This window comes from Loxodonta africana, chromosome 21 (assembly GCF_030014295.1).
Source record: "Loxodonta africana isolate mLoxAfr1 chromosome 21, mLoxAfr1.hap2, whole genome shotgun sequence".
NCBI classification, from domain to species: domain Eukaryota; kingdom Metazoa; phylum Chordata; class Mammalia; order Proboscidea; family Elephantidae; genus Loxodonta; species Loxodonta africana.
In genome coordinates this window covers 59208545-59227515 of record NC_087362.1, presented here as the reverse complement: position 1 = coordinate 59227515, position 18971 = coordinate 59208545, and the positions used below count along the sequence as shown (strand labels likewise).

General features: G+C 49.4%; 1 protein-coding gene across 1 annotated transcript in view; it reads left to right on the top strand.

Annotated features, from left to right (window-relative positions):
* DRC7 (dynein regulatory complex subunit 7) overlaps positions 1–16839 on the top strand; it is a 33713-nt gene extending 16874 nt beyond the window's left edge. The window contains exons 7-17 of the mRNA XM_023555559.2: positions 3687–3818; positions 5987–6059; positions 7025–7153; positions 7373–7501; positions 8510–8730; positions 9629–9844; positions 10543–10653; positions 10737–10847; positions 12038–12232; positions 13901–14040; positions 14135–16839. Coding sequence (XP_023411327.2) covers positions 3687–3818; positions 5987–6059; positions 7025–7153; positions 7373–7501; positions 8510–8730; positions 9629–9844; positions 10543–10653; positions 10737–10847; positions 12038–12232; positions 13901–14040; positions 14135–14228 — 1551 coding nt within the window. The 3' untranslated portion in view covers positions 14229–16839. The remainder of the gene's footprint in view (positions 1–3686; positions 3819–5986; positions 6060–7024; positions 7154–7372; positions 7502–8509; positions 8731–9628; positions 9845–10542; positions 10654–10736; positions 10848–12037; positions 12233–13900; positions 14041–14134) is intronic.
* Positions 16840–18971: the final 2132 nt, after the last annotated feature.

Sequence of the window (18971 nt, the reverse complement as noted above, 5' to 3'; positions counted from 1 at the left end):
GGGAAGCTTGGACCTCTTCCTTCAGTACCATCGATTCCTGATCATATGCTACCTCCTGAAATGGTTGAATGTTGGCCAATTTTTTTTGGTATCGTGACTCTGTGTATCCTTCCGTCTTCTTTTGATGCTTCCTGTGTCATTCAATATTTTGCCTGTAGAATCCTTCACTATTGCAACTCAAAGCTTGAATTTTTTTCTTCAGTTCTTTCAGCTTTAGAAATACCAAGTATGTTCTTCCCTTTTGGTTTTTTTATATCCAGGTCTTTGCACATGTTATTATAATACTTTTCTTTGTCTTCTTGAGCTGCCCTTCGAAATCTTCTGTTCAGCCCTTTTACTCATCATTTCTTCCTTTTGCTTTAGCTTCTCTATGTTCAAGAGCAAGTTTCAGAGTCTTTTCTGACATCCGTTTTGGTCTTTTTTTTCTTTTCTGTCTTTTTAATGACCTCTTGCTTTCTTCATGTATGATGTCCTTGATGTCATTCCACAACTCGTCTGGTCTTCAGTCATTAGTATTCAACGCATCAAATCTATTCTTGAGATGGCCTCTAAATTTAGGTGGGATATACTCAAGGTCGTACTTTTGCTCTCATGGAATTGTTCTAATTTTCTTCAGCTTCAAGTTGAACTTGCATATAAGCAATTGATGGTCTGTTCCACAGTTGGCCCCTGGCCTTGTTCTGCCTGATGATATTGAGCTTTTTCATTATTTCTTTCCACAGATGTAGTTGATTTGATTCCTGTGTATTCCATCTGGCAAGGTTCACGTGTGTAGTCATCGTTTATGTTGTTGAAAAAGGTATTTGCGATAAATAAGTCATTGGTCTTGCAAAATTCTATCATGCAGTCTCCAGCATTGTTTCTATCACCAAGGCCATTTTTTCCAACTAGCGATTCTTCTTCGTTTCCAACTTTTGCATTCCAATCACCAGTAATTATCAGTGCATCCTGATTGTATGTTCAATCAATTTCAGACTGCAGAAGTTGGTGGCAGTGTTTTTGTTGTTAGGTGCCGTCGAGTTGGTACCGTTTGTTATGCTTGAGCTCATTGTTGCAGCCACTTTGTCAATCCACCTCGTTGAGAGTCTTCCTCTTTTCTGCTGACCCTGTACTCTGCCAAGCCTGATGTCCTTCTCCAGGGACTGATCCCTCCTGACATGTTCAAAGTGTGTAAGACGCAGTCTCACCATACTTGCCTCTAAGGAGCGTTCTGGCCCCACTTCCTCCAAGACAGATTTGTTCGTTCTTTTGGCAGTCCATGGTGTATTCAATATTCTTCGCCAACACCACAATTCAAAGCTGTCAACTCTTTTTCGGTCTTCCTTATTCATTGTCCAGCTTTCACATGCATATGATGTGACTGAAAATACGATGGCTTGGGTCAGGCGCACCTTAGTCTTCAGGGTGACATCTTTGCTCTTCAACACTTTGAAGAGGTCCTCTGCAGCAGATTTACCCAATGCAACGCGTCTTTTGATTTCTTGACTGCTGCTTCCATGGCTGTTGATTGTGGATCCAAGTAAAATGAAATCCTTGACAACTTCAATCTTTTCTCCGTTTATCATGATGTTGCTCATTAGTCCAGTTGTGAGGATTTTTGTTTTCTTTATGTTGAGGTGTAATCCATACTGAAGGCTGTGGTCTTTGATCTTCATTAGTAAGTGCTTCAAGTCCTCTTCACTTTCAGCAAGCAAGGTTGTGTCATCTGCATAACACAGGTTGTTAATGAGTCTTCCTCCAATCCTGATGCCCCATTCTTCTTCATATAGTCCAGCTTCTCGTATTATTTGTTCAGCATACAGATTAAATAGGTATGGTGAAAGAATACAACCCTGACACACACCTTTCCTGACTTTCAACCAATCAGTATCCCCCTGTTCTGTCCGAACAACTGCCTCTTGATCTATGGAAAGGTTCCTCAAGAGCACAATTAAGTGTTCTGGAATTCCCATTCTTCGCAGTGTTATCTATAGTTTGTTATGATCCACGCAGTCGAATGCCTTTGCATAGTCAATAAAACACAGGTAAACATCCTTCTGGTATTCTCTGCTTTCAGCCAGGATCCCTCTGACATCAGCAATGATATCCCTGGTTCCACGTCCTCTTCTGAAACCGGCCTGAATTTCTGGCAGTTCCCTTTCGATACACTGCTGCAGCCATTTTTGAATGATCTTCAGCAAAATTTTGCTTGCGTGTGATATTAATGATATTGTTCTATAATTTCCACATTCGGTTGCATCACCTTTCTTGGGAATAGGCATAAACATGGATCTCTTCCAGTCAGTTGGCCAGGAAGCTGTCTTCCATATTTCTTGGCATAGACGAGTGAGCACCTCCAGGGCTGCATCTGTTTGTTGAAACATTTCAATTGATATTCCATCAGTTCCTGGAGCCTTGTTTTTTGCCAATGCCTTCAGAGCAGCTTGGACTTCTTCCTTCAGTACCATCGGTTCCTGATCATATGCCACCTCTTGAAATGGTTGAATATCGACTAATTCTTTTTGGTATAATGACTCCGTGTATTCCTTCCATCTTCTTTTGATGCTTCCTGTGTTGTTTAATATTTTCCCCATGGAATCCTTCACTACTGCAACTTGAGGTTTGAAGTTTTTCTTCAGTTCTTTCAGCTTGAGAAACGCCGAGTGTGTTCTTCCCTTTTGGTTTTCCATCTCCAGCTCTTTGCACATGTCATTATAATACTTTACTTTGTCTTCTCGAGAGGCCTTTTGAAAGCTTCTGTTCAGTTCTCTTACTTCATCAATTCTTCCTTTTGCTTTAGCTGCACGATGCTGAAGAGCAAGTTTCAGAGTCTCCTCTGACATCCATCTTGGTCTTTTCTTTCTTTCCTGTCTTTTCAGTAACCTCTTAGTTTATCTTTGGACTTAGTGGTCGGTGTGTAAATTTGAATAATAGTGGTATTAACTTGTAGGTCTTCCTTGTAGGTGTATGGCTATCACCCTACCACTGAGAGCAGTTGTATTTCAGGATGTATCTTGAAATGTTCTTTTTGACGATGAATGCAACGCCATTCCTCTTCAAGTTGTCATTCCTGCCATAGTAGACCATGTGATTGTCCCATTCAGAATGGCCAATCCCAGTCCATTTCAGCTCACTAATGCCTAGGATATTGATGGTTATGCGTTCCATTTCATTTTTGACGACTTTCAGTTTTCTTAGATTCATCCTTTGTACATTCCATGTTGTAATTATTAATGGAGGTTACAGCCAACATGAGGAGGTCTTATTTTAAACCTGAGGTTTCTTGGGAGTGGTCAGATGCCCCCTCCCTTAAAATCTCTAGAGAGTAGCCTGTCCTTGGCTTGCATTTGCTCTGAACACTGCCCCGGACACTCTCCAGCCCTCGCAGAGTGACCTCCAAATCCAGCCTATCCCAGCCCAGAGGTTTCTGAGCCTCTCACAGAGACCAATAATGGATTGCTTTACAGGGAGATTGGACAACACGCATCAAGTCCCCCCACCACCCCTCCTCTGAGCCTCAGTTTCCTCATTAAAATGAGAAGGGTGGGGATGGACTCTGAGAGGCTGCCTGGAGCTAACATTCTGGCCCTCTGAGACCCGGCCCCAGGTCCCTTCTCTACTCTCAGAGCAGCTGTTTCCACCATCCCTTAGAGCAGATGGGGGTGTGGCGGCAGTGGAGTGCACTCAGTGTATCCCTTCCCCATCAGGACTTGGTCTTTGACCTGGGAGACCCTGTGAGGTGGGAGTACCTACTCCTGGGGACTGATAAGCCTCACCTGTTCACGACCGATGACGAGGATGATGGGATAAATGATGATGACGACGATGTGGAAAATCTGGTGAGTCTCGGTGAGCGCATGGGGCCGGGATGAGGTGTGGGGAGGGCTTCACACCCCATCTTGTGTCAGGCCAGCCCGACGAATGTCCCAATCTGTGTGTGTATGTGTGGGGGTGGGGATGGTCCGGGCAGACCAGTTACATATTCCTCAGGGCAGAAGAACTCTCCTAGCCTGGATCATGCCCCCATTTTACAGAGGGCAAACTGAGGCCCAGACCTGCCCAGGGCCACTGCTGGCTTAGAGGAGGGCTGGGACATGAATTCAGGTCTCCTGCCCAAAACACAGTCCACTGTTGTGCAGGGTTGCCCTGCTCGCTGTGAAGAGCACACCCCTAGAATGGGGTAATATGACCTTCTCACTGAGCCCCTGGGAACTCCAGGGCTGTCTGTTCCTCACTTTCCATCCTTTGTGACCACTTCCAGGCTTTTCTTGTCTGTCGTATTAGCCCTTCTAAAGGTTGTTGGCCTAGGGCCATCAGCATCCCTTCCAGGCAGGTCTTCGGGAGGCCCCGTGTGTGGTGTTTAGGGGCACAGGGACCTTAGTTACTGGCGGTGAACCTGTGCGAATTTCCTGTTACAAGCTTCAGTTTTCTTATCTGTATGTAAAATGGGGGAGGGCATCATAGTGGTATTCATAGTGCAGTGAAATCCATGGGCGCCGGAATTCAATGAGACTGCCTTGTTTTTCCATGTCTCACAAGGTTTCCACCTTTGACAGGGTGCACTGTCCCTTTTCTATCACCCATTTTAGTGGAAAATACTTGAGTTTTCCTTCTCTGACAGGTTTCTGCCTTACACAGATTCCAGCTTTCGCAGGTTTTACTGTTATACTAATAGTTGGTAACATTCATACGCTCTTACTGTGTACCAGACACTGTTGTCGGTGCTTTACAGTCACCCAGTGAGGTGGCTACTAGTATCATCATCCATGATTATTATCATCCCATGGTACTGATGGGAAGACTTATACACAGACAGGTTAAGTAACTTACCCAAGGCTGCACAACCAGTGAGTGACAGAGCTGGGATCTGAACCCAGGCAGTCTGGCTCTAAAGTCTGGGTTCTCAAGGAGACTCTGTCCTACCTCCTGGGGCTGCTTGAGGGAGAAACAAGACCGTGGGTGTGATGTGCCTGGTACAGCAGTATAGGTATGCCTGGGAAATGGTATACTGTGTTCTCAGCATCCTCATCTTTGGCGGACAGGTCCTGGGTCACAGGCGCCCCCTGCTGGCTGACCATGAGGCATAGCCCAGGCAGTGTATAGCGAGGCCAGCCCTGGAAGGAGCACCCATAGCACCCCAGCCCACTGGTCCTCAAGCAGTTCCAGTCACAGGACCTAATTCCATCCTTGGGCCTGAAACCCTTGTTACTGTGAGGACGGTCCAGTGGTGTCCCTATAGAACCAGAGCTCAGCCGTGGGCCCCGGGGAACAAACGGAGCCTCCAGCCACCACCAGCAGCTCCTGCCGGGCCACCTTAGAGATTTTTGAGAAGGCTCACTGCTGACTGCTCACCCAGTTTGTTTGTCACCTGCAAGAAGTCACAACTGGTGCCAGAGGTCTGAGCAATGTCGGTGGGAGAAAATTTTACATGGAGAAAGTCTTATCCATCCATGTTTCCATGGTTACCTAGTTTGAGAACCATTTGTGTGGACTAGGCCTTATTTTATAGATGAGGAAACGAAAGCTCAGAGAGAAAAAATAATGATGGCAGCCAGGCAGTGTCCCAAGCTCTTTGTATACATGATGCCATTTAATCCTTCCAAGAGGTCCATTTTACAGTTAAGGTAACTGAGGCTCAGAGGGGTTAAGAGACTTGCCCAAGGCCCCTCTGCTGGTGTCTGATGGAGGGTGGCGCTTGGATCCACCTGACTCCAGAGCCACTCTCTTGAAGACTAGCCCATGCTGTGCCTGGCGCCTCGGCTGAGCAGTTGAGGAAAGGTGAGTGCAGGGGAGGACACTCTGCCAAGAGGTGACTCCTCTCCCTCCGTAATTGTGGGCTCACGCCTGAAAGGTGTGGGGGTCCAAGCTTCTCACGACCACCGGCTCCCCTAGGGAAGCTGATGACACATCTTGGCTTGGCTGAGGGAATGAGACAGCTCGGGCCCTAACGTCTGCTTCAAGGCCCAGCCCTGACCGGCACCCTCCTACTCCCAACCTCTCTCAACAGGGCAAGGAGGATGAGGAGAAGAGCTTCGACATGCCGCACTCGTGGGTGGAGCAGATTGAGATCTCCCCAGATGGTATTGGCTTGTTCAGAAACCCTTGCCAGGCTCAGTTCCAGGGCAACAGCTAGGCTGGGCTGCCCTGGCCCCTCCCCCTTTCTGCAGCATCCCTGTTCACACACTCTGTGACCTGGCACCCAGGAGGGGGCTCAGTTCGCCTGTGCTCAGTGTGGGGTACCCCGGGGTTGGGTCACATGGAGGACAGGGACACAGGCCTCCCCCTTTCTCACCCCCTCTGCCTGAAGGAGGCACAGGGTTCAGATGGTGCAGGGGGTGTCAGGACCCAGGAAGGTCAAGCAGAGAAAGCAGGAGAGCGGGAATGCTCACGCCCCATGTCGAAACATGCTGGCTGCTGAGCTTCCCGTTTGGGAGCACCCAGACCCATGGGGAGGGCAGAGGCCATTCCACTAGGGTGGAAAGTACTGGAGAGGGTGTCACAGGAACCCAGAGGGGCCCACCTGGCCCAGCTTAGGCGTTGAGGGCTCCCAAGAGGTGGGGCTCCCTGAGCTAAGTTTGGAAGGGTCGGAAGGATTCAGCCCAGCAAGGGCAGGAGGGGACCATGTTTCAGGCAGAGAGACCTGCACAGGCAAAGGCCTGGCAGCCAGGGAGACTGATGTGTCTGGGGAGCAGATGCTCAGGTCGGGCTCGAACCCTGTTCTTGTGGGCCTGTGCCTCTGCCTGGCCTGAGAACGCCCCGAGGGGACTTGGGGCCTGGCAGGGGCAGGAGGGAGCAGACAGTGTGATGGGCAATTCCACTGCTGAGACTCTGTCCTGAGCGAACAATGAGCAAGAACAAAGAATTCATGACACAGGTGTTCATCATGGTGCTGTTTATAACAAAAAGTTGGAAAGAACCTAAATACCCAGCAGTAGGGGATCGGTTATACCATTAGTGCTTATCCATATGTGGAGCTGCCTTCTCCCTCAGGCCTGGGCTCCCCGATCTGGGGAAGAGAGCCCTCAGACCTACTCTGTGCCCACAGCATTCGAGACCCGCTGCCCCAATGGGAAGAAGATAATCCTGTACAAGAGGGCGAAACTGGAGAAGTGGGCCCCGTACCTCAACAACAATGGCCTAGTGTGCCGCCTCACCACCTACGAGGATTTGGAGTGTACGGGGCAGCCTGGCTGGGGGAGCTAGGGCAGGGGCAGGGGTGAGGCTTGATGTGGGGAGCAGGAGAGCTGGGTCTCCCAGTGTGTCGTGTGACCTTGGGCACATCACTGCCACTATCTCAGTGTGTGTGGGCTCTGCTGACCTCTGTGTGTGGGGAACAGGGGGGTGGAGGCTGGAGGAGCTGGCTGGCTGCAGCGAGCTTCACTCGGCACCACAGGTACCAACATTTTGGAGATAAAGGAGTGGTACCAGAACCGGGAGGACATGTTGGAGCTGAGGCACATGAACAAGACCACAGGCCTAAACACTGACTACTTCAAGCCAGGCCACCCCCAGGCTCTGCGTGGTGCGTGGACTCCATTACTGGTCAGGCAGGAGCCCAGGGCAAGGAGGGAGTACACACTGCCTCCATGGCAGCTGGTATGCGGTGGGAGGAGTCAGCATCCTTGTATGGACAGGGTTCCTGGGTGGCAAGCAGCAGAAACCATCTCTGCCTCCCTAAGCAACCTGATGTGTGGGGAGATGGGGGGAGCTCAGAAAATCCAAGGAGAAGTAACAAATGTTCCTCCAGGAAGTCATAGCTGGGGCTACATGCCCATTCTGTGCTTGATGTTGGGCAGGAAGCCCAGCAAGAGGGCACACAGTGGGGACCACAGTTAAAGGAGATAAGGATGTTGAGTAGTAAAACCAGTAAATGTTCCCCACAAGGGCAATGCAAAGGGCAGATGGTGTGTAAAGTGTGGACATGGCCATGAGCTCAGAAAGTTGGCAAGGGAGGGAAGGTCATGTCTTGGGAGAGAATCAATAACCCTTTTCAAGAATTCGCGAAGGAAAAACATAGGGCCAATACACATTTAAAAACATGACCAACCTCATTTGTTGTCAAAAAAAAAAAAAAAGAAACTAACCCAATAAGGGACCATTTTACAACCCTCAAGTTGGTAAAGATGGAAAAAAATAGTCCCACCGGTGTGAACAAGCGTGCAAAGCAGCAGTCACCCTGTCACTGCTGGTAGGAGAGCAAATTGGCACAACTTTTCTGGAGGGCAGTTCGGCAAAATATATCTACAATGGTCTTAAGATGTGTACCCTCTTTGACCCAGCAATTCCACTGCTGAGAATCTATCCTGAGCAAGAACAAAGAACACATGAGAGATGTTCATCATGGTGTTGTTTACAATAACAAAAAGCTGGAAACAACCTAAATACCCAACAATTGGGGATTGGTTATATCACTAATTCTCATCCATACGTGGTGCTGCCTTCTCCCTTGGGCCTGGGGTCTGTTATCATGCCAGCTCTCATAGTTCGGTTGCTCATCTGGCACTTTCTCTCCTACCCTCCCCCATCACAGTGCACTCATACAAGTCCATGCTCCCCGAGAATGACCGAGTTATGGAGTTTTACCAGTCGGCCCGTGTGGATGGCCTAATAAAGCGGGAGGAGACGCCCAAGACGATGACGGAGCACTTCCAGGGACGGCCAGACTTCCTCTCCTACCGCCACATCAACTTTGGCCCCAGGGTCAAGAAACTCCCTCTGAACAGCGCGGAATCCAACCCCCGACCCATAGTGGTAGGAGTTCGCTGGGCCTGGGGACAGGGGGCCCTCATTCCGTGGCAGGCCGAGGTCACCATGGGATGGGGAGAGCCTTGGCTCTGGGGTGCCATCAAAGCCTGAGACATTTCATGAGCACCAACTATGAGCCGGAACCCTGGTGACACAATGGTTAAGAGCTCGGCTGCTTATTAAGGCAGTTCTATTCTGTCCTACAGGGTCTGTATGAGTCAGAATCGACTGGATGGCAACGGGTTTTGGTTTGAACTATGAACTAAGTGCTTTACCAAACGCACCGTCCCAGGGCTGTCTGATGTCAGGCTATGCCCTTAACCGTTGGGCCAAGTATTTCCTCACTGTTCTAAAAAAATGCACACTTGTCACAAAACATTTGGAAAATATGGAGAAATATGGAGAGAAAAGTAAATACATCTCAGAATGGCATTTGTCAGAATTACCGTGTATTAATGGGTTTGGTTTTGAGAGTCTTTTCTACCTTACTTGAGATCCATGCATGTGTAATCCTCATATCATCCACTTAAATTAAAGTGTGCTTTTCCTCTGTGTCATTACAAATTATTTGGCAACTGAGTTTAATGGCTGCATACCACAGCAGCTCTTTCTAGCAGTAAAGGATATCTAGTGATGGTAGTAGGCAACCGGGAGAGGTGGTGAGCTCCCTGTCTCTGGAGGTGGGCGAGCAGTCTTGTTGAAGAGCTAGAGACGTCTAACACCATACAGGGCTGGAGCGGCCTGGCCTGAGAGCTGTGGGGCCATAAGAACCACTGTCTGGCTGGGGGTCTGCTCCACAGGAACCTCCAGAGGACACCAGACCCCAATGTCCCTGAGTGCCCTTGGGGGCATGCACAGAAATCCTTCCCCCACCTCCTGTCCTCTGCCTGTTCTGGCCTCACAGAAGATCACCGAGCGGTTCTGCCGCAACCCCGCGAAGCCCGCGGACGAGGACGTGGCCGAGCGTGTGTTCCTGATCGCGGACGAGCGCATCCAGCTGTGCTACCACTGCCGCAACGACCACATCACGGCCTCCAAGCGGGAGTTCCTGCGGCGCACCGAGGTGGACAGCAAGGGCAACAAGATCATCATGACGCCTGACATGTGCGTCAGCTTCGAGGTGGGCCTGGGAGCGTGGCCGCGGAATGCAGCGGGTGGGGGGAGGAGAAGCCGCTCGGACCTCGGTCCTGTCCCAGCAACTTGGGAGAACCAGGACCGGAAGCTCTGGCTCCCAGTTGGAAATTCACCCTGCTCCTTGGGATAGGAAACCCTAGTGGTGTAGTGGTTAAGCGCTATGGCTGCTAACCAAAAGGTTGGGTGTTCCAAACCACCAGGCGCTCCTTGGAAACTATGCGGCAGTTCTACTCTGTCCTGTAGAGTCGCTGTGAGTCGAATCGACCCGACCTAAGCGGGTACGGGCTCCTTGCGATAATCAAAAGCTCCCGTCTGGGTACCCCTCTCTTTGCAGCTCTTTTAAAAATCTCCCCCTCTTCCACCAAGGAGAACCCAATGGGCTGAGACCACTCCCCACCACTACCCCTGGGCAGGGAAGACCCAGATCCAGAGGACCAATGCTAAGTAGGAAAAGACACCACCACTGTGGTCTGATTTTCTTAGTTCAAATCCTCACTCCTCTGGCACCTTTCTCAATCCCTCTGAGTCTCTGGCTCCTGCTCTGTTACTTGTGTTTTTACAGATGAGGAAACTGAGGCCCAGAAAGGTTAAACAACTTGTTTTAGGTCACACAGCTAGGAAGTGGCAGGGGCAGATTGGAACCCAGGTGGCCTCTCCATGTCAGTGTGCTGGTTGTTGTCCCAGGTGGAGCCGATGGAGCACACTAAGAAGCTTCTCTACCAGTACGAGGCCATGATAAAGCTCAAGAGCGAGGAGAAGCTGTCCAGACACCAGGCCTGGGAGTCAGAGCTGGAGGTAGGGTCCCATGGGAGAGTGGGCAGGTGAGAGGTGATGGGGTGGGCGTGTCTTAATCACACCCCCCCCCTTTCCCACCCCAGGTGCTGGAGATCCTGAAGCTTCGAGAGGAGGAGGAAGAGGGGCATGTGCTGACCATCTCCATCTATGACACCAAGCGCAATGAGAAGAGCAAGGAATATCGGGAGGCCATGGTGAGCCCCCTCCATCGCTCCGGCCCCAGCTTTTTCTGGACCAGCCTCCCACCCCCACCCCCTGGCTTCCAGGGTGGCAAGAATGACTAGGGATTCTACTGGGAAGCCCTTTGTATAAGGGCATGAAGTTACTGACACCATGGTATTCATCCTTGCTGCTGAACTAGCCATTTCTTTGATTCACCCCGGAGTCCTCATGATCTAAGCCAGGTCTTCCCCCCACTTCCAGGGGCTTCTGGTTAAGCCATGGTCTATACTGTATGTGGGAAAGAAGAAAACGTACCTGTGTACCCGCCTCCACCCTGGACTCCTATAGAGCTTGAAGCCTTTCCCCGAAGCCCCAGCAAGCCGACTGTGGCCACGGGCCTGAGTTCTTAGGCCACCCCTGCAGCGCAGGGTGTTCAAGTTACACCCACAGGTTGCAAGTCCTGGCTTGGTTTCCCAAGCTGGTTTCCGAATCTTCTTCATCAAACAATTGGAAATCTCTAAAAATAGTTTGCAGTTAGTGAGCTGGGGCAGGGCATCAGATGACTGGCTCCCAAACCCGAGGGGGTGGGCGTCAGCCCCCACATCTCCACTTCATGGCCATCTGTGCTGCAGGACACAAGGCCCCAGGATAAAAGGGAAGCATGAAGGCAGTTTCTGGTGGTTTTTAATTTAATGTCATTAACTCCACCACCAGGGAGCCCTGGTGGTGTCACAGTCAAGCATTTGGCTGCTAACCAAAAAGCTGATGGTTTGAACCCACCCAGTGTCTCTGCGGGAGAAAAACCTGGTGATCTGCTTCTGTAGACTGTAGCCTGGAAAACTCTATGGGGCAGTTCTACTGTCACATGGGGTTGGGATGAGTTGGAAATGACTCGACGGCACACGAAACCACCACCACTCATTGAGCAAGCGTGTCGGCAACAGACTATGTGTTTACAGATATGATCTTGGCTGAATCCTCAGAGGAAACTCAGGCTTAGATAAAGAGCCCTGAATTCATGGAAGAAATAAGAGCTAGGCTGTTATCCGTAAGCATGGGTACAAGACACCAGCCCACAGGTCCCCTCTAAGGCCTCAGCCCAAGGCGCCCAGCACTGGGTCCTGGATTTGTGGCCTGATTTTGCACTGTCACAATGTGGACCTGGCTGAGAGGTCCCTGATGCCCCTTGCTGCCCCACATGACCCTCATGCCCACTCCCCAGGAACGCGTGATGCACGAGGAGCACCTGCGGCAGATGGAGACCCAGCTGGACTACCTGGCCCCATTCCTGGCACAGCTCCCACCGGGCGAGAAGCTGACACGCTGGCAGGCTGTGCGCCTCAAGGATGAATGCCTCAGCGACTTCAAGCAGAGGCTCATCGACAAGGCCAACCTCATCCAGGCTCGCTTTGAGAAGGTGCAGCCGAGGCCCTGGGAGGGGCGCGCAGGGTGCCTTGGCATCCTCATCCGGGAAATGGGCCCAGGGCTGTCTGCCCCACCACCTCACAGACTTGTGAGGGACCGAGGAGGGGATGAGCGTGTCAGTGCTCAGGGTTTTCAAATGATGAGGTGTTCTTCCTCACTCTTGTTCATTGGATGGGTGGGTGGGTGGATGGATGGGGTGGGTGGAGAGATGGATGGATGGGGTGGGTGGAGAGATGGATGGACGGGGTGGGTGGAGAGATGGATGGACGGGGTGGGTGGAGAGATGGATGGATGGGGTGAGTGGAGAGATGGATGGATGGGGTGGGTGGAGAGATGGATGGATGGGGTGGGTGGAGAGATGGATGGATGGGGTGGGTGGAGAGATGGATGGACGGGGTGGGTGGAGAGATGGATGGATGGGGTGAGTGGAGAGATGGATGGATGGGGTGGGTGGAGAGATGGATGGACGGGGTGGGTGGAGAGATGGATGGACGGGGTGGGTGGAGAGATGGATGGATGGGGTGGGTGGAGAGATGGATGGATGGGGTGGGTGGAGAGATGGATGGATGGGGTGGGTGGAGAGATGGATGGACGGGGTGGGTGGAGAGATGGATGGACGGGGTGGGTGGAGAGATGGATGGACGGGGTGAGTGGAGAGATGGATGGATGGGGTGGGTGGAGAGATGGATGGACGGGGTGGGTGGAGAGATGGATGGATGGGGTGAGTGGAGAGATGGATGGATGGGGTGGGTGGAGAAATGGATAGAGTGGATCGGTGCATGGGTGGATGGATGGGGTGGGTGGAGAGATGGATTGACGGGGTGGGTGGAGAGATGGATGGACAGGGTGGGTGGAGAGATGGATGGATGGGGTGAGTGGAGAGATGGATGGATGGGGTGGGTGGAGAAATGGATGGATGGAGTGGGTCGGTGCGTGGGTGAATGGATGGGGTGGGTGGAGAGATGGATGGATGGAGTGGGTGGAGAGATGGATGGATGGATGGGGTGGGTGGAGAAATGGATGGCTGGAGTGGATTGGTACATGGGTGGATGGATGGGGTGAGTGGAGAGATGGATGGGGTGGGTGGAGAGATGGATGGATGGGGCGGGTGGAGAGATGGATGGATGGGGCGGGTGGAGAGATGGATGGGGCGGGTGGAGAGATGGATGGATGGGGCAGGTGGAGAGATGGAGTGGATCAGTGAGTGGATGGATGAGGTGGATGGGGGGGTAGATGGATGGCTGAGTGGGTGGATGGATGGAAGCGTAGATAGATGCACTGACCCATTTCTGCGGGTCAAGCATGCACCATATACTTCCCATATTATCTTACTGCAAACTGCTCTACAAGGTGGGGGTGAGGGCACAATGAGCTTCAGTTTTCAGTTAAGAAATTGGAGGCTCTGAAAATGTAGGAAATTTGTCCAGAGCTGAATAGTTGTCTCAGTCTTGACCCCTGCTTTGATCTCATGGACATTATGTCCTCCTAAACACAGCCTCAGCAGCCCCCAACCAAGACCCTGTATGGCCTCAGCCTCTGCCTTTCTGACTTCTGGGTGTGGGGGCAGTGGGGCCCTGTCTGGAGACTAGTGGGATTTCAGCCTGCAGCCTGGGTGAGGTCAGCCCCCATCAACTCTTTCCTCTCCTCCCTGTGCCCACAGGAGACCCAGGAACTGCAGAAGAAGCAGCAGTGGTACCAGGAGAACCAGGTGACCCTGACTCCCGAGGATGAGGATCTGTACCTGAGTTACTGTTCTCAGGCCATGTTCCGCATCCGCATCCTGGAGCAGCGGCTCAATCGGTGAGGGGGCAGAGGATCTGGAGAGGGGGGCAGGGGGGCTGGGCCACCAGCTTCATGCTCCCTCACCCCTTGTTGCCCTGCCCTCCAATTGCAGACACAAGGAGCTGGCGCCCCTGAAGTACCTGGCTCTGGAGGAAAAGCTCTACAAGGACCCACGCCTGGTGGAGCTCCTCAAAGTCTTTGCCTGATGTCCCTTCTGCACCTCTGCTGCTTTCACGCCCCTCCTGGGGCCTTGGCAGAAGCTGCCAGAAAAAGCACCCCTTCTCCACAGCCTGGCCCCTGTGTTCCCTTCACCCAGCTAAGGATGGCCACTTAGGCGCCCTGCCTCACTGCCACACCACCTCCAGCCCTTTCTGTTCTTGCTTCTCACGACTTTCCTGTAAATAAACTTTTAATTTGCAATTTGCATCTCCTATTTCACAAGCTCCAGCACTTTTTCTCCTTCCCTTCTTTATCTGTAGCCTGGGGGCTTGTCCTCCTCCCTTCTTCTTGGCTATCTTCATTTGCTTCCTTTTCTTCTGCACCTCTGTAGACCATCCCCCTCCCACCCCATTGCCCTTGAGTGGATTCTGACACAGAGTAGAACTTCCCCTGGGGTTTTCTTCGTTGTAATCTTTATGGAGTGCCCTCCAGGCCTTTCTTTCACAGTGCTGCCACTGGGTGGGTTTCAGTCGACAACCTTAAGGTTAGTAGACAAGTGCAAAAATAACTGGTTAGATCTCAGTGTGGCTAGGGTGGCCCAACTCTTGAAGTGGGATGACAAGGCTAAGGTGCTCACCCCGAAACAGTGGGGTGTGAATCTCAGCTCCTCTTACCAAAAACTTTTTACCCATCTCTGAAATGAGGATGGTGCTGTTGTCATTAAATGAGGTAAGACTTGTAAAGCAGAGAGGACTGGGAGTTGACAAAGAACGCACCCACTAAATGTTAGCGTAAAAAATGGCCAGTAAACATGAAAATGTGGTCAAATTTATTAGTGATCAGGGAAATTTACTACTACAGCACACCCACCGGAATGGATGAAATGAGTAAGTATTGGTGAGGATGTGAAGCAACTGCAACTCTGATACACAGCTTCCCTAGTGGGAGTAAATCAAAGCAACTGCTTTGGAAAACTGGCAGTAAGTATCTAGTAAAACACACATATACCCCGTGGTCCAGCAATTCTACCCCTAGGTATTTACCCAACAGCAGTGCGTACATATGTCCACCAAAAGGCATGTACTAGAAGGTTCATAGCCTCACTATTAATAATAGCCTCAAACTGGAAATTACTCAAATGCTCATCAAGAGTAGAATGGAGAAGATGGCTGACTAGGTAGATGCTACCTCGGATCCTTCTTGCAAGAAAGACTCAGAAAAACAAGTGAATCGATCACATGCATGACAATCTATGAACCCTGACCATCAAACACAGATCTAAAGAGTTGACCTGAGCGACAGAGACTGAGAACGAACAACCACGGGGAAGCAGCAACTGTTTTTGGAGCCTGGAGCCAGCGTCCCAGTCAGGAAACCTTGGCGCCGGGCTTTGGATTGGGTGCAGGGGAGCTAAGCACAGCATCCTGAGACAGCGCAAACACGGGGCGCAGCCCTAGCCCCCTGAACTGACCTCGGGGGAAGCCCAGCCAGTGCATGCAGGCAGCACAGCCACGCGGCTGAAAGGAGGAGAAGTCACCGGGAGGCAGTGACTGGTTTTGGAGCCAGGAGTGCAGCATCCCAGCCAGGGAACCTTGGCGCTGGGCTTTGGACTGGGAGCGGAGGAACTAACTGCGGCTTCTGAGACAGCGCAAGCATGGGACACGGGCCTGACCCTCAGGGTCAATCTCTACCCAGCCAGCACACAGTGGATGCGCCCCTCGGGAATCTCAGATAAAACAGTCGTCCCAAGTAAGATAAGTAACTTTGTCTATATTCCGGGGTGCTACTCTCTCCTATTTATCTGAACCCCCCCTCCCCTTCCCAGGCGGCTTCATTAACGTTGGAATTTCCTGAGCCAGAGGATGAACAGCACTGCGGTTTTTCTTTCTTTGGTCTTTTCCAAACCCATTCTCCTGGCCTGAGAGAAGCAGCTACAAAAAACCCAGGGACCAGAAATCCTTCCCTAATTGGACTAAAAACACAGAACCAGCTCCACCCAAGCATATGTGATCCACAGTCTTGGGCTTTCATCCCTACAGGGAACAAGGTGGCTATTATAATGCAAGAGCATTTCTGATAGGGATCTGACTGCAATTGTTTTAGCGGATTTACTGGAAAGACAAGTTTCCCAGGTCTCATATCTCTGCGTATTCAACAGAGCCCTCACTGACCCACAACAGGGAACTGAGGACTGAAGCTCCCCTCAGACTACCTAGCCTCCTGCCTTAGGAGTCTAAGGAGGGTGACACCTACCAATCTGTAGAGGTACTTGCACTGGGGGCCTAAGGTACACCTGCAGAGCCCACCCACCAAGGTGCTTTAGGAATAGAGACACACCTACCTCACTGACACTTAGGAGAAGCCTGTCAGTATCTTGCCCCCACCCTGGACTGTGAACCCCAGCTGCTACTAGAATCTGGTGCACACAACTATCACCACTACTTCTCTAGGTGGATAGGTGACAGTCTGCACCACACATCTGATGACCCAAAATCAGATTCTACTCAAGAATAGTGAATGGACTCAGGCATATATATCTGGTAACAGCCCAAACCAGCTGGTAATAGGACATAAGTGAGTCAAGGGCTACAACAATCAAGACAGCGCAATCTAGTAGCCCATCTACGTATATTGAAAGAAAACAAAACAAGATAAGACTCAGTGAGCAAATATAGAATAAATCACTACAATATCTTAGTGATGGCTCGGAGACAGCAGTCGATATCAAACCACATAAAGAAGCAGACCATGACTGCTTCTACAACTCCCCAAACTAAAGAATCAAAATCTTTCCCAAATGAAGATACAATCCTGGAATTGCCAGATACAGAATATAAACAACAAATTTACAGAATGCTTCAAGACATCAGGGATGACCTCAGAAATGAAATAAGGCAATCTATAGAAAAAGCCAAGGAACACACTGATAAAGCAGTTGAAGAACTCAAAAAGATTATTCAAGAACATAGTGGAAAAATTAATAAGTTCCAAGAATCCATAGAGAGACAGCATTCAGAAATCCAAAAGATTAACAATAAAATTACAGAATTAGACAATGCAATAGGAAGTCAGAGGAACAGACTCGAGCAATTAGAATGCAGAGTGGGAGATCTGGAAGACCAGGGAATTAACACCAGTATAGCTGAAAAAAAATCAGATAAAAGAATTAAAAAAATGAAGAAACCCTAAGAATCATGTGGGACTCTATCAAGAAGAATAACTTGCATGTGATTGGAGTCCCAGAACAGGGAGGGATAACAGAAAATACAGAGAGAATAGTTGAAGATCTGTTGGCAGAAAACTTCCCTGACATCATGAAAGGCGAAAGGATATCTATCCAAGATGCTCATCGAACCCCATTTAAGATTGATCCAAAAAGAAAAACACCAAGACATATTATCACCAAACTTGCCAAAACCAAAGATAAAGGGAAAATTTTAAAAGCAGCCAGGGATAAAAGAAAGGTCTCCTACAATGGAGAATCAATATGAATAAGTTCAGACTACTCAGCAGAAACCATGCAGGCAAGAAGGCAATGGGATGACATATACAGAGCACTGAAGGAGAAAAACTGGCAGCCAAGGATCATATATCCAGCAAAACTCTCTCTGAAATATGAAGGCGAAATTAAGAAATTTACAGATAAATACAAGCTTAGAGAACTTGCAAAAACCAAACCAAAGCTACAAGAAATCCTAAAGAAAACTGTTTGGTCAGAAAACCAATAATATCAGATACCAGCACAACACAAGGTCACAGAACAGAGCATCCTGAGATCAACTCAAATAGGGAAATCACAAAAACAAATTAAAATTAAAAAAAAAAAAAAAACTCAAAACAGGGAATCATTGACGTCAACATGTAAAAGATCACAATAATCAAAAAGAGGGACTAAATACAGGTGGCATAGAACTGCCATATGGAGAGGGATACAAGGTGATATAGGACAATACAAGTTAGGTTTTTACTTAGAAAAATAGGGGGTAAATATTAAGGTAACCACAAAGAGGTATAACAACTCCATAAGTCAAAATAAAAGCCAAGAAAAACATAACGACTCAGCAAACATAAAGTCAAATACTATGAAAATGAGGAACACACAATTTACAAAGAAAAACGTCTCAGCACAAAAAAGTGGAAAAATGAAATTGTCAACAACACACACAAAAAGGCATCAAAATGACAGCACTAAACACGTACTTATCTATAATTACGCTGAATGTAAATGGACTAAACGCACCAATAAAGAGACAGAGAGTCTTAGACTGGATAAAGAAACACGATCCATCTATATGCTGCCTACAAGAGACGCACCTTAGACTTAGAGACACAAACAAACTAAAACTGAAAGGATGGAAAAAAAATATATCAGGCAAACAATAAGCAAAAAAGAGCAGGAGTAGCAATATTAATTTCTGACAAAATAGACTTTAAAGTTAAATCCACCACAAAGGATAAAGAAGGACACTACATAATGATAAAAGGGACAATTGACCAGGAAGATATAACCATGTTAAATATTTATGCACCTAATGACAGGGCTGCAAGATACATAAAACAAATTTTAACAGAACTGAAAAGTGAGATAGATACCTCTGCAATTATAGTAGGAGACTTCAACACACCACTTTCAGAGAAGGACAGGCAGGACATCCAGTAAGAAGCTCAACAGAGACACGGAAGACCTAATTGCTACAATCAACCAATTTGACCTCATTGACTTATACAGAACACTCCACCCAACTGCTGCAAAGTATCCTTTTTTTTCTAGCGCACATGAAACATTCTCT